Below are 14,814 nucleotides of genomic sequence, written 5' to 3'. Positions count from 1 at the left end.
ATAAACCACAATATACGAAAACAAATAAGAAACTGTCAGAAACCACATTTTATTTAATTTTTAATTTCGATATATTTTACCATTTTATGCAGAACAAACACCAATCCAGCGTATGTCCTACAGAATATATTGTTTTATAAGAATTGTAATTGCACAGGGTTTTAATGTACCAGCTGTCTGACAAATATAATCTTCAAAAGAATCTTCCTGCAAACTTTGTTCAGGGGTTATTTGAAAATAAGGACAGGCATAAGCTAATGGACAATAAATCAGGAAAAATATTTTTTAAAAGTTGAGGAATTACAAATGTGTAGTTGACTTTGTAAATTAAAAATAATTTTTTTACATAAAGTGATAAACTTTCTTTGTAAATGGTGAAAGTGGGAAATTATTGTTATTATTAAACTTCATTATTAAAGGCTTTTTCATTTTAAAAAGTGGAATGCAAAATTATGTCAGGTTTTTGACCTATTTCAGTACAGTACAGTGTACTGTAGTTCTTTCCATTTAATTAAATTCTTTAATTACAGCCCTTACTCTGATTACTGTTAAGCTGTGGTTTTTACTTTTGTTTCTTTTCCGGTATTTTGACGCTTTAGCTCTTGTGATGTTTAGGTCTTTTTTGTTTGTTTTGTTGAGTGTTTATGGATTTTATTATCTGTGTTAAGATTCAATTGTTTTCCCTTTGTATGCCTTTCAGTTTCTTTGGTTGGTTGTTTTGTTTTGTTTTGTTCTTTTCAGTAGTTATAATATAGGATATTTCCTGTTTTCCTTTAGCTGGCTGCCTATTGTGTCTTAGGGAGTTTTGCCTTCCCCTTGTGATTGTCTTGATTGTATAAACACAAAAATCCCCTATTCAAAATTGTCTTGTGACTACCTAATTTGCATGTGAATTGTTCACCTTAATAGCAGCTTAGTGACATCATTAGAATCATTAGAATCCCTTTTGTCATAACTCATAAGTAGGCAAGAGAAACTTTAAGGTTAACCATTTTAAGCTTTCATGTTTACAGCTATCAATCAACATCGACTAAGAAAAATTTGAAAAATTTTATTGAGCTACTAAAATGTCTCTGAAAAAAACAGCCAAGAAAAAAGGCTCACCCCATCGAGTTTGATTAATGTAGTGAGGAAAAACTACACCTGGAGAAAACTCATGCAGAGGAGAAGTACACTGCAGTGCAAGCTCCACGACATGGAGAACAAAAATAAATGCAAAGGAAAATAATGTTTGATGAAGTGCTGGGAAGGAATACAGAGAAGCTAAAAGAGAAAAATTAGCAGGAGGTAATACAGTGACGCAGTACAAACTTCAATATATGGAAGCTCAGCTGGAAGGTGTACACCAAGAAATGCAGATCATGATCCAAGACATGGAGAGGAAAAATCAAGGCTTGCACACAATGTTCAATAAAATGCTCCAAAGAAATACACAAATGCTTAAAAGAAAAAGAACAGCAGGAGGCAACTCACCAACTGCTACAGTGCAAACTTTATAAAATGGAAGTTATAGGCCAAGAAATACAATGCAGGGCAAAGTCCCAGAGAAAAATAGTGAAGGCATACGGGTCATGTTCGATGAAGCAATGCAGAAGTACTGAAAGAGAACAGCAAGAGGCAACACACCATCTGATGCAGTGCTAGCTCCAAGACATGGAGTGGAAAAATCGAGGCTTGCACACAATGTTAGATGAAGTGCTCTAAAGAAACAAATTTGAAAGAGAAACAACAGCAGGAGACAATACACAAACAGATGCATTGTTTTAAAACATCACTGCTGGAAATGACCATCTAGCAGTCATTAAGAAAAGCTCAATAACTTAAACTGATTTTTATTTCACATGACTCCGGTATTAAGATCAGTCGACAGGGTTGAGTTTGATAACAGGAACCAGTTCAAGAATAATTGGAAAATAAAGCTGTGGTGTGAATAAGGCACAGCGGGACCACAGATCCGTGTTTTGAGCCATCTTTATTTTTACATTTGTCACACCACCACAACAACACTCTCAACCAGGGGCGGACTGGGCATCTGTGGATTCTGGAGAATCACAGAACAGCCGGTGCTCCAGGAAGGCCGGCGGGCCGGACCACCACTCTCCACGCATGCTTTCAACACCTGTTTTTTTCCCCCACTAATCTCTTTCACACTCCAGTACTCTAGGGGGGACCACTGCACCTCTGAGTTGGATGCCAGCTGCATTGGCTGTGGCCACCAGGCAAGGAGAAGAAGAAGTGGAGTAGGAGGCAAAGACGGTGGAAAGAAACGATGCAAAACGCAGCTGTGAAGAGTACAAGGTCAGGATGGTAGGGGTTGGCTGTGATGGTGATGAAGAAGAGATCACAGATGTACTAAACAAACAGTGCAAATCTTGTAAGGAATGCCCAGTCTGTTGTTATCTGATTCTGAAACGATACAACCTCTTCACAGATGCTTATCATATTCTTGGCTGGGGATAAAGGTACCTCCTTACTTTGCCTGTGACACAGGTAGCAAGTTTCTCTGTTCTAAAACACATAAAAAGTAGAATAAATTTTATTAAAACTTTTATTAAATGTGTAGTTTTAGTTATTTTTATACACACATTGCAAATGTGCTCATGAAGAGTTGGCGCTCAATCCTTTTAAGGTCATAAGCTTCGTCTGGCGTGAATGTCCAGACGATATATTGTGTAAAGGTGGCTCAGAGCGCACAAAGGTCAATGCAAGCACGCTTACAGACACAAATAACAGTAGATGAGTTTTAGGCCAGAGGTGAGATATATTTTTGCTTGTAACTGCATTTTGTGCCTGCATAGCAACAGTTAGGACAGGATAGGCTAAAGATAAGCATAAGAAGTATAAATCAACAGGAAACATCTGGAGGGTAAAAGATGGTTAAAAATGCCATGTATGGCAAAAATGTTGCTGATAACGGGAACTTGTTTAACTGACATTAACTGTAACTAATGTATGTTATATTATTTGCTGACGCAAGAAGGGGCAGAACCCTGACATACAAAACCAATTTGAAGTGTGTTTTTTAGTGGAGATCTATGCTGATGATGTCACTGTGTACATCTCCCCACGCACATGTTCAATAAAATCATTGTTTGACTGAACTCATCTGGACCAGTTTTTATTTGTTCTCATCCTCAATATAAAAGAATCAGGACAAAGCACACAGTCACAAGAACACCTGGAAGCATTCATGCTTATGACTACAGAGAAAGACATCCTCGTGTCCCTTGACAATGACTTGGTCATAGACAGAGTTGCAGAAAAAAGCGACCTGTTGAAGAAAATACTTATCCCCCAACATTGAGTAAGGTGAGTATTCAAGTTAACCTGCATACTAAAACCTCTTTACTTTGTGATTTATCATAACTCATACAGTACTATGTGTTGTGTGTTTCAGATAACTGTTTTGTATTGGTTCACCCAGAGGGACTGCAGTATGTTGAGACCTCCATTTCTATATGAGTATTCAAATTAATCTACCATAATATACTTTTAATACAACATCTAGTCAACATCAGTACTGTTGCTATAATTTTGATGGTTTGATAGCATAAGCCACAATTAAAGTCTTGTAACACTCATGCCAGTTTCCACACGCCAATTACTTTGGGCCGGGCCCAGTCAAAGTCCACGACTGTTTTTAGTCCCAGTCCATCCCTGCTCTCAACCCTGCTTCCCCGTGATTTAACACCACGCGCGTGATCTGCAGATGCCGTGCAGGTGCGTCTGCACGGCATTTAACACTCTAATAATGTTTTACCAATTTAAAGATCCTTGAACCAGGATTCTTGTAATGGCCAGCAGTGGGCGTCTTGTGTGCTTTCAGAGAGACCTCATTGTATAGAAATCTCTGTGAACAAGGGCGAAAACGCCCTCAATCTCTGACCTGAAGAAGCACTAGCCAATCAACTAGTCTAAAAGTAAAAAAAAACAAACACTCAGGTATCAAGATAAAGTGGAGATTTAATGGACAATGTCAAAAACTCTCTGACAAAAGGCATCACATTCTTCAATAATAAATTATTCCACTTAACTGTGCGGCACCTCACATCATGCATTATGAACTATGCAGGTTATACTCCAAACAGACGGTGAAGAAGGAAAATTCAATGTTAAATATAATATGGTAACCTAATTTTTTCTTAAAAACTAAAACAATGCAACTGAACGGTGTGGTGGCGCATTGTGCCGTGCATTATGAATGATGCACATTGACTGAAAATGTATGACAACCATTTCAATAAAAGTTAAAATCTAAATAAAGGCAAACAATAAATCATCAAGGCAGTTTCGTCTGATTATCTGAGGTCAGGACAGCAGGGAAGCCCACCAACATGGCATAACAATTTACTGGCAATGGCAAAATTTGCACAATACATTTTTATGCAATAAACTGATATAATACAATTTAAAATGCATATATGCAATATTTTTATTGCTTTAAAATATTTTTGTAATTTTTCAGAAGGTTGATTAATCTTGTTTTGTTAAGCATGTGTCCCTTTTAAGTGCACAGTCTGTTAGTTGAAGTCACACTGCCAGTGATTTTTCTTTCATTTTCAAGAGAAATGCATTCAGAGGTCAGAATTTGACTGTATAAAATGTTAAATGTGTTCATATATATTTCTTTTTCCGAAGAAATGATCTTGTGTATGCACAGCCAGTCCTTTTTGTGGATACAGGTATAAACATTAAGCCAGTAAGCCTACTTTGACATATATGTGGATATATTGTAGAATTACTATAAACCCTTTATTGAGTGTAACTGTAGAATTTACATAGTTTGGAAGATGGCAAGTAGTAAAAGTAACACTATTCAGCATTATCATCATCATCATCATTATCATCATCATCATTATCATCAGTGAGAGCCCATCATTTTTTTATGTAGACCGTGACTGAAGTGTAAGTTGCTCACTTGTACTCAGTCAAGTTTTCCACATCAGTTGCATTGTTTGGCCAAGTAGTTGGAAGTTATGTTCCAAATGATGTTTGCAGCAACATAGCGTTGTCGACATCTGTCCTCAACAGCATTAATAGTTGATTTGACAATCAACTATTGCACCAATTTGATCTCTGTATTTCTTGTGCCTCCCAGGTTTCAGGGTCCCTGTGTGTTTCAGAATGTTAAAAATATATTTCTATGTATCTTATCATATCTTTTGGTCTTCCCTTTGGTCCTTCAACAGAAGACAATTCTCCATAATAGATGGCTATAGGCAGCCTCTCTGCAAATTCTATTCCAGCCCACCTGAGATGAACTGCTGTGATACAGGCCTCTGTACTAAATACGCCTGCTTGCTCAAGCACCACCTCTAGTTTGCAGACTTTCTGTGTGCATGTACTGCAGTTGTGTACTTTTGTTCTTCTGTGTATGAAGTGTATGAATGTGTGTGTGAATGGGTGGATGACTGGATATGTAAAGCGCTTTGGGGTCCTTAGGGACTAGTAAAGCGCTATATAAATACAGGCCATTTACCATTTCTTAGTTTAAGAGGTTATGAAAGTGTTCCTTCCATTGCTCAGTAATTGCTCATATATGTAAGAAGTCAATTCCTGTCAGCTGTCTTCTCTCATGCAACTGAATTGGTTCAGCAACCATAGGTGACCCTCAGTGCAGGGCCTACATCATGCTCCTATAACCTGTCTGGTATTTTTCACGTACATTATCCTAGTGGATAAGTTTTGTTGTGGTCAAGACTTTATAAAACAATTGTTTTTCGTAGTTTCTATTATTGTGTTTTCTGTTTCCTGTTGTTTCCTATAGCGGTTGCTATAGCCCCTACAGGACTGTAATATAATCACCTTTTACTTAAAAATTATGATTTCATCAGAGTAAAGCATAACTGCATAAATACATCTCAGTTATGTTAATGAATGATATGACCACAATAACAAAACAGTATTCTTATGGACTAAGGATGCACACACACACACACTTACAAATACACAACCACATCACATAAACACGGATGAAGAAGACGCACAAGGAGAATGTTCAATTCCTAGCAATCAATTAGGAAAATTGGCAACCCTGTTGTGCTGCTTCACCGGGGGTCCTGATTTCACAGCCAGCCTCCGTCACTACTGCGTCAGCACTGATGAGCTCAGCCTTACCGTAGGGGAGGGGGGAGGGGGAGCTGGGGAACAGTGAAGAGAAGGGAAGAGTGAGAGTGAGAGAGAGAGTGAGAGAGAGAAGAAACGGGGTGTTGCCGCCTCAGAGACACACTCACGCATCACGGAGTAACAGCAGCAGGCTGAGAACAGAGCATCCCCCATACTTCTCTCTGGGAAATCCTGTTTGTTTTTTAATTATTGAAGCATTACAAAGACTTTTGTATTATTAATAAAATCTGAGAAAAACCGCACGAGCATAGCATCAGAGGAGCGGCTACTACAGAAAGCAGCGCCGAAGCTGAAGCGTTGAAGCAGACGGACATTGTTCAGCACCTTGGATAGCGACCATGGCTCCAATGGTGGAGGATGGAGCTCAGCTCGGTGAGTCCAAATCCTGCTCAAAACTTCACGGATATCGTTTTCATCGAGAAAAACCCACCGTGGATGTCTAATCTGCCGCGTGACTCATCCTAAAATTGTTAGCTAGCACTGGCTGGAAGTGGCCAGAAGCTAATTTATGGATTTCAAATTTAGCTGACTTTCTAAATGTCGGCTTCTTCTTTTTTTTCTTTTTCTTCTTCGTTGTTTGCTATTTTTGTAGGGCGTGTAACTAGTGTAAAGTGAATGGCTCGCGCAGTGTGTCGTAAAACAACGTGTTTGGGTGGACTTCATTCCTCCATTTTGCAGCTGGCCAAAGGGCGACAGCTAATTATCAGGAAAGGGTGGAGCTCATTATTCAGTGCGATATTAATGGGTGCAATAATGAAGTCACTATTTTTGCATTCTAGGTGTTACTACAACGCAGGTAAAGCCAGGAAAGCACCTGTTTGTTTTCTTTATTTTCCTCTCGGTTCAGCTGCTACCTCACTGCCCTCCCGTTGCCTCATCCATCTGTCTGTTGTTGCTGCCTTGAAAGCCATCCCACCCAGGGATGCTACTGGGCTGAAATATTCATGAAAAAAGCAGAGAAAACAATATGTATAAGTGCTGTGATCTAAAAGTGAAGTGAACTGCTTACTCGTGGATAAAGTGAATTTCGTTGTATTTTCAGATTATTACACAGTTGCCAGAGCAAAATCAGCCTACAATATTAAGAAACTATATGAATGGAAATCTCTGCAATATTATTAGATCACCCCAATCCCATAGAAGAAGATTACATATTAATTATTTAGGGTTAAGTGAGAAGGGAACTATATATTCTTATTGCTTGCTGTGTGTTAACAGAACACATTTGCTATACAATAACCCCAGCACAAAGGCTGTCTTAGGAAAGTGTGAATTAGTGATACTGTACTGATTCTCAAATTATCAAAAGCAGAGCCATGATTGTGTTAACAATATGAAAAGGCAGATTTTAAAGATAAGTATCAGAGTGATTGATTACCACAACCACCACCTTGCCACTTCCACCTCTTCCTTCTTTTTATGGGCTGATCTGAGTGCTTTTCCACTATGTCGCCTGCTTAATTGCAGGAAATGGTATGCATTTTCTTCTGCGAGGCAACCCTTTTAAATCTGGTAGCATGACAAGGCAGCTTGATTGATGGTGAGTCACAGCTCAGCACTGCAAAACAAAGAACTGAAGCATTCACTTGTAAATATCTCCGTCTCCAGCAATACCATAAAAGGAAAACTGACAGGAAATAGGTCCCTAAATATGCCTTAGTAATCCCAATAGTAGTGACCATCATCCTTGATGAGTATGACTAAAGATATCTGCGTTATTAAGTACTGTTTCTAAATCAGGACCACCCAGCTGGTTGAAATAAGGATTTGCCCAAACCACATGTATTAAATTCTCACTGCAAATATTTGAATTTTCAACATTTCTGCCTGTTTCCTTGTAATAGTGTACACTGATCTTTATAATGCTTTTGTGACAATGACTGGATCTGAGTTTAGCTGTTTTTATAAAGCTGCTATGGAGAGATCACCTTGTCACAAAAGACGTTGTGTAGTTTTCCCATAAGTTCATTATTTTTCCATCTGTTTCCTGTTCATAAAGAGTAACCATGTTTGGAATCTGAAAACAGTGATGCCGAGATTTGATCAGAGTTGAACAGATTGCGTTGTTCTCCCTCTGAGTCAAGGCTGCAGCTGCATTAGTCAGAATCACAAAATGGACTCACTTGCCTCGGTGTAACAATAAAATCTGTGAGATAGAAATTGTTTTACAGTTGCTGCTTAGTTTGTTAAGTTTTTATTTTTAATTTTACTTTGCTGAATTATTTTTCTCCATCTGTCCACCCACACCCCCGCTGTCCTTCCCTTCATTCTTTCCTCCCCCACAGTGGCAGTGCCAGTAGGTGTTGCTGTGGTGAGTGTCTTCGGCCTCGTATTCACTGTGTCAGCCTTTGCGTGGATCTGTTGCCAGCGTAAAAACACCAAGTCCCAGAAGACACCTCCGTACAAGTTTGTGCACATGCTCAAAGGAGTCGACATTTACCCAGAGAGCCTCAGTGGCAAGAAAAAGTTTGCTGCGCCTCCCACCACAGCAGCTAACGACACCAGTAAAACAGATGTCAATGGAAACTGCCACACCGCGCCACCAGTGAATGCAGCTGGCACAGACAAACTGGCATCAAGCCCAAATGGCTCCAGGCCAACTCTCCATCTGGACCTGGAGAAACGGGATCTGAATGGCAACTTTACCACTAAACCATTTCATCACCACCAGAAGCTGCGGAGCTCCCCAGATCTGGAGCTGCCTTCTCCCCATGCAGGGTTCACCCAGCCTGGTGTGATGGACCGCCGTGACCTGCCTTCACCATCCAGTACTCTCTCCAGCCAAGCACCCACCCCGGCTGTGGACAGGCCCCAGGGGGAAGACAAGGAGGCTGGACTAGGGACCCTCCACTTTTCCCTTGAATACCAGGAAGAGAGGAAGGCATTCATTGTTCATATCAAGGTACTGTATATGTTTAAGTTTGTTTTTAAAACATTTAAAATAATACTTATTTTTAATACATACAGTCTTAAATACTTGATTGTTTTCACTTTTCTAGGAAGCCCATGGTCTGACTCCAACTGACGAGCAGTCGCTGACCTCTGACCCTTACATCAAGCTGACCCTACTGCCGGAAAAAAAGCACAGGGTGAAGACCAGAGTCTTGCGAAAAACTCTAGACCCCACTTTTGATGAGACCTTCAGCTTCTACGGCATCTCACTTGCTCGTGTGTCAGAGTTGGCCCTTCACTTCATGGTGCTGAGCTTTGACCGGTTCTCTCGTGATGAAGTCATCGGCGAGACCCTTGTTCCCTTGTCTGGGATCGACTTGTCCGAGGGGCGTGTCCTCATGAGCCGAGAGATAATCAAGAAAAATGTCAAGGTAAGATTTGGAACAAATGTTTGAAGCCTTAGTGTTGTATTTCATGTATAAAGTCATTCAGTGAGCTCAATTTTAATTCTACAACTGCTCTGATAGTGACTCAGCTTTTTTTCATCACACCATCTCTGTCTACACCACCACTCCCTAAAAGCATTACAGCAGAACAGCTTAGTCAAATTCAGCAAAGTAAGCTGATTACTTCCACTGTTACCATATTAATCAATGAATAATCTTAAAAGTCATTTAAATACTAAAATATAATAATATGTCAATCATTCAAATGCAAGCCCACCATTTTATCGATTCCAAATTCTCTTAATAAAAATGATTAATCTCATTCCGTGTGTGTGATCTCTATCTTCGATGGAAGTTTTAAATTAACATTTCATTGGTATATACCAGAGGAATAACTATCATAACAGCCTCTAGTTGGTTTAGAAATGATATTAAATATCATGTGAAACCAGAGGAGAAAGCAGAGAGGGTATATATCTGTGGAGAGAGAGATGAGATCTGTTACAGGAATATGGATTTGCAAGTTGACACTGAGCTGCTTTGGATACAAGGAGGCTTTTGGTATTTATTGTTTACGTTTTTCATCAGCTTTTTTAGGGTTCGTTATTTTCTTACGTCATTTCATCTGCTCATTGCATTTAACAGCTGGAACTGCTTTACATGACATCCTCCCTACATACCTTTCCTTTAGTGCATCACACAGTTAAAACGGTAATGGCAACCTGTGAACCAGGCTATCATGGCGACATTTCCCATTCCACGAAGGTCAGACGATAACAACACTACATCATTATAGATCTGTGGGCAGGCGGTCCAGGCTTGCTGTTCCTGGCATCTGTGAGGACCACAAACATGCAGAAGTAATGTTTATAAGTGTCATTTAATGTATTGAGTACTTTGACACCCATGAGTACATTATGTCTTCATTTCCTCTAAATGCATTAGCCTAAATGATTCCTGGTTTGGCTAAATTAAATAAAAGTAAAAGGATATCCTTGTGCTTATCATTGTGGTATAGTATAGAGCACCACTCTATAGACTGGTATTAAATGGTATGGCCATGCATGAGCATCTCTCATTGTGTAATTATAGACATGTGAGGTGATATTGTGCTCTTCTAAAATGGAAGCTCTTTCCCTGTGTGGTAGTTGTGGATATGTTCATGCATATTTGTAGTTTCTCAAAAGGAATATGAGCTACGTGTAATGTCTTTAATGGTCTCTGGTACCATATCGTACTCTAGGGAAGTGCTAGGAAATGGAAGTCTGTGAAGTATAAAGGTTTTATCCCATCTCCACTCGTCTCTCTTCAAGAGGATAAGATTTCTTATCTCTCTTCTCTTCACCCCATGCTGAGACAAACTGTATTTCATCAATTCCATTTCTCATCTGGGTCCCAGAGGAGAGAAATCTCGCAAAGCTTTATAGTAAGGGGGAATAAGAACCTGTGAAATCAGCTAAAAATTAGTTTTTGAATTCATGAAATTGCTTTGCAGGTTATTTCTGGCTTCTTTTGCTGAAGAAAATCCTTAATCTCTTTCATTTATTTGCTATGCCGCAGCTGAACTTGTCAGAATGAGAAACATTTCATATGCAAATAAAAGGGCGGAGAACGCAGCTTGTTGGCCTTGTAACATGGATTTACAGTGCACAAAGGGACAATAATTAAACAGAACCATTTTCTCCACATCAGCATGAGAGACGCATGCAGTTGTTTCTTAAAAGTTGCAGCCCATGCCTTACAGGGTGGTGGCTCTCTTTGTCTGTGTGACATAGATTTTTTCTCACTGCTTTGTGTAGTTTTGTGTATGTGTGACCACCCAGTAGTTTAAAGAATCAATACACCAGAAAATAAGAGACACAGGCATCACCAACATGCTTTCGCTCTGGAAGTACAGAAACAATAAATACATTAATACACAAATAAACAAACTAATTAGACTAAAAATAACAGGCAATCCTTTTGGATTTAGACCTGAACATCAGGTCATTGCTAGAAGTTGTCTGTGTGCTACTTCTCGTTGCTGTGGCAACCATGAGACTGCGAGCCTCTAAGGTGCGATCGCAACCATCTGAGGTGCCGACTCTCACGGGGCGCGGGCATGGATGTGTATGTGCATGAGCAAACTGTGACAGCAGCAACAAATTGTAGAGAAGATCGGGAGCTTCTCAGTGACACATTTTGTGTGTGTTAAATATGAAAATCTACCACATAAGCAGGTGATGATTATTTAGCCGGCAGTGTCTCAAGCTGTCAGGACTGGCACCATTTGCTGCACGGGAAGCAGCAGCAGCACCACAAACTGTTTTGTAGCTCGTAATTTTGTAGGTTATTCATTATTTAATAACTACCACGCCCTATTGTGTTAATTCTTTTAATACATACTAAGTGGATCCATTCTTCTGATTAATTTAACCTACTTAAATGTATTAACTTGAGAACCGAATAACAACTTTACAAATGTCTGCTTATTAAGTAGAATTGGAAAACATGAAAGGACAGGCTGGATTTAGGGTTTCTTTAGTGTAAGTTTCACTTACAAATGTTTGCTCTGTTTGCTCTGCCGATTTTTGCTTTTTTTTTTTAAACTTTATCCATTCTTCTCTTCTCCACAGAAATCTTCAGGTCGTGGTGAGTTATTGCTGTCCCTGTGTTACCAGTCCACCACCAACACTCTGACTGTAGTTGTTCTCAAAGCTCGCCACCTCCCCAAGACTGAAAACAATGGACCTACAGGTACACGGGCTTTTAACTGAACCAGTTTAATATGCAAACCATGTCCATATAACTGCAGGCTTGAATGTATTTCTTCTTCATAACGGTAAAGGGATGAAACCAAAATCATTTTGCTCTTCCTGCTGTGCATCCCAGACTGCTTTAGATGCTGTGATAGTTGCACTAATGGCACCGCCACCGCACCAAAGTAATCTGATCAGGATGTGATAGAGCACTTTAGTGACAAGCACACACACACACATACACACACAGTGTTTACACAGCCAGCCTCTTTTGTCCTCATCACTAACATCCATCATTTCCGCTCTATTGATTGCTGTATTGATCTGGTTTAGAAATAATGTGCCACTCTGCAGCTGCCGCAGGCATGGATAGTCGCTGTGGCTTTTCTTGCTCAACTCTTATCGTTCTTCTCCTCCAGATCCATATGTCAAGGTGAACATGTATCATGGAAAGAAACGCGTGTGCAAGAAGAAAACCCATGTGAAGAAAAGCTCGCCTAACCCGGTGTTTAATGAGCTCTTTGTCTTCGATCTACCCTCCGAAGAGGGCCTGAGGGACACCAGCGTGGAGCTACTGCTGATGGACTCAGACATGGGCAACTCACGCTGCCCCAACACCGTCATTGGGCGCCTTGTGCTGGGCACATCGGCGGCAGGTACTCCCGGGGAGCACTGGAGGGAGATCTGCGACCACCCGCGTCGCCAGATCGCCAAGTGGCATGTCATGTCAGAGGATTAGAAAATTGGGGTGTTGGTGGCTCCTGTCATCCATATCTGATCTGGTTCAACCACGAGAGGGACGGAAGGAGGATGGGTGGGATCCAACATCCTGCTTGCCAGTAACCAATGGACTTAAAATGAGGGCGGGTTGAATAAGGGGAGAGTGGACTTTGATGTGTGTAGGAGGGGTTCATTTCAAGTGATGTCATCATTCAATCGTTCATTCATTCAATCACCTATCTTTGAAGTATTTGGGGTTCAGTGGGAGGGCAGGGGCATGACAAAAGGAACCCCAAAGCTTTAAACGATTCCAAAGACTGTCACTGAAAATCACCTGGAAACATGCAGCATCATCTACATGCAAGCAACCAATTGTCACTGTAGCCGTGTGCAGTGCAGAATGTCTTTAATGTTGCTATTACTCTTCTTCTTTTCCTCTTCTTCTTCTTCTTCTCTTTCTTCAGCTCTTCCTCCTATAAATAGTAACCTATATTCCATCATATGAAAACCAGAATGAACCACATCTGACACAGCTGTAAAAAAGTGGATTATTATTAAAGTTTATTTTATAATGACAATGTTTTCATCATAAAGATGTAGACTGTTTTTATTTATCTTTTTTTTATTTGTACTCTTGGTTTGTTGAACATGTTTTGTAAGTATAAGTGGTATTTCATATATCATTTTCTTAAGTGCAAGAAAGCCTAAATTAGGTGGTTGGAGAATAGATTGGAACTGACTGTCTGCATCGGGGACAGTAATGTGGATGCATTTACACACGTGTGAGAGGGTGCGCGTCTTTCGAATAAAGTGTCCTGACACCACTGTGTGAGTTTGTGTGTGTGTTTGTGTGTTAAAGAGATGGGAGCCGCATAATATTTACGTTGTGTTTTGTCCCCTTTACTGTGAGCACAAAGACGGCTGAAATGTAAATGTATGTACTTATAAAATATGGCAAGTTCTGAGAAAGAAAACGAGTTTGATTTTTTTTTCTTTTTTATTTAACTGTCAGTGTGTTATTAAAAATACATTAACACCACTTCTATAAAGGATTTCAAGGGTTGAGTCTGATGCAAGAAACTAAGGTAACAAAGTTAAACATTCTTATTATTTTCCTGGCAACAGCCACCATCTCCACAGAAAATCTGTCTAAGCTAAAAGCTTCTTTAAAATTATACTACTACATTACACAGTCTGTGCACAGATGTGCGCATCACCTGCCCCACCTCTAGGGATGACATCATTCGGCTCAATTCCAAATCTGATGATGTAATAACTGCTGAGTGGCTAAGTGCTTGGGGATGAAGTCATCATGTCTGAATTTAATATCAGCTAAGTGGTTCAACAAGAGGACAGCTGCCTCAGCATGCTACTCCCCTCTTTTTCCCTTCCTTTCATAAAATTATAAATTCAACTGCAAATCTAAGTCTTTAAAACTGTTATTCCTCTATTTCTCCTCCCACCCTGTAGTCTGTAGTCTTGCACTGAGTTGCATCAGTGTCTGTTGGTCTGTCCCCTTGCACTTCTTCTTCAGTGCTTCTAACACTGTAGCTGGTTTCTATTGTAAACACCTGTCTGTCATTATTTAAGAACTCAAGGTTATTTTGTGCAAGATACCGAATCCATGCTATCCTCGTATTCTCAGCTTTTCTAGCTATACAGTTACAATTAAGAAGGTGATTGGCCGATGCTATATATGTGTGTGTGTGTGTGTGTGTGTGTGTGTGTGTGTGTGTGTGTGTGTGTGTGTGTGTGAGTGTGTATTAATAATATGATTAATATTATACCTTGCTACATGGTACAACTCATCCAAGAAGTCTTGCCTCACTTTCCAGTGTTTTAGTTTTAATTAGGACTAATCAGCTACTAGCCAGTATTTTAGTATCTCAGCT

The 14,814-nt window shown here is 39.9% G+C and overlaps 1 protein-coding gene across 3 annotated transcripts; it reads left to right on the top strand.

Annotated features, from left to right (window-relative positions):
• Positions 1 to 6,053: 6,053 nt before the first annotated feature.
• syt4 (synaptotagmin IV) lies at positions 6,054 to 13,940 on the top strand. 3 transcript variants are annotated; one of them, XM_082528785.1, is made up of 6 exons: positions 6,534 to 6,922; positions 7,594 to 7,666; positions 8,412 to 9,028; positions 9,126 to 9,449; positions 12,080 to 12,200; positions 12,622 to 13,940. In XM_082528785.1, exons 3-6 carry the CDS (start codon positions 8,543 to 8,545, stop codon positions 12,939 to 12,941), a joined length of 1,251 nt encoding a protein of 416 aa, XP_082384911.1. In that variant the 5' UTR covers positions 6,534 to 6,922; positions 7,594 to 7,666; positions 8,412 to 8,542; the 3' UTR covers positions 12,942 to 13,940. The 3 variants fall into 3 exon arrangements, with proteins under 3 accessions (XP_082384910.1, XP_082384911.1, XP_082384909.1); XM_082528784.1 differs by lacking the exons at positions 6,534 to 6,922; positions 7,594 to 7,666 and adding an exon at positions 6,054 to 6,498; XM_082528783.1 differs by lacking the exon at positions 7,594 to 7,666.
• Positions 13,941 to 14,814: the final 874 nt, after the last annotated feature.

This window comes from Aulonocara stuartgranti, assembly GCF_965226115.1.
Source record: "Aulonocara stuartgranti genome assembly, chromosome: 3".
NCBI lineage: Eukaryota > Metazoa > Chordata > Actinopteri > Cichliformes > Cichlidae > Aulonocara > Aulonocara stuartgranti.
This window is presented reverse-complemented; position numbering and strand designations above follow the sequence as displayed.

Bases quoted from the DNA above. Each gene is read 5' to 3' on its own strand.
- syt4 (XM_082528783.1), top strand. From the start codon at position 6,742: ATGGCTCGCGCAGTGTGTCGTAAAACAACGTGTTTGGGTGGACTTCAT. The intron at 9,450-12,079 runs GTAAGATTTGGA...TCTTCTCCACAG, and splicing joins TAATCAAGAAAAATGTCAAG to AAATCTTCAGGTCGTGGTGA. The intron at 12,201-12,621 runs GTACACGGGCTT...CTTCTCCTCCAG, and splicing joins TGAAAACAATGGACCTACAG to ATCCATATGTCAAGGTGAAC.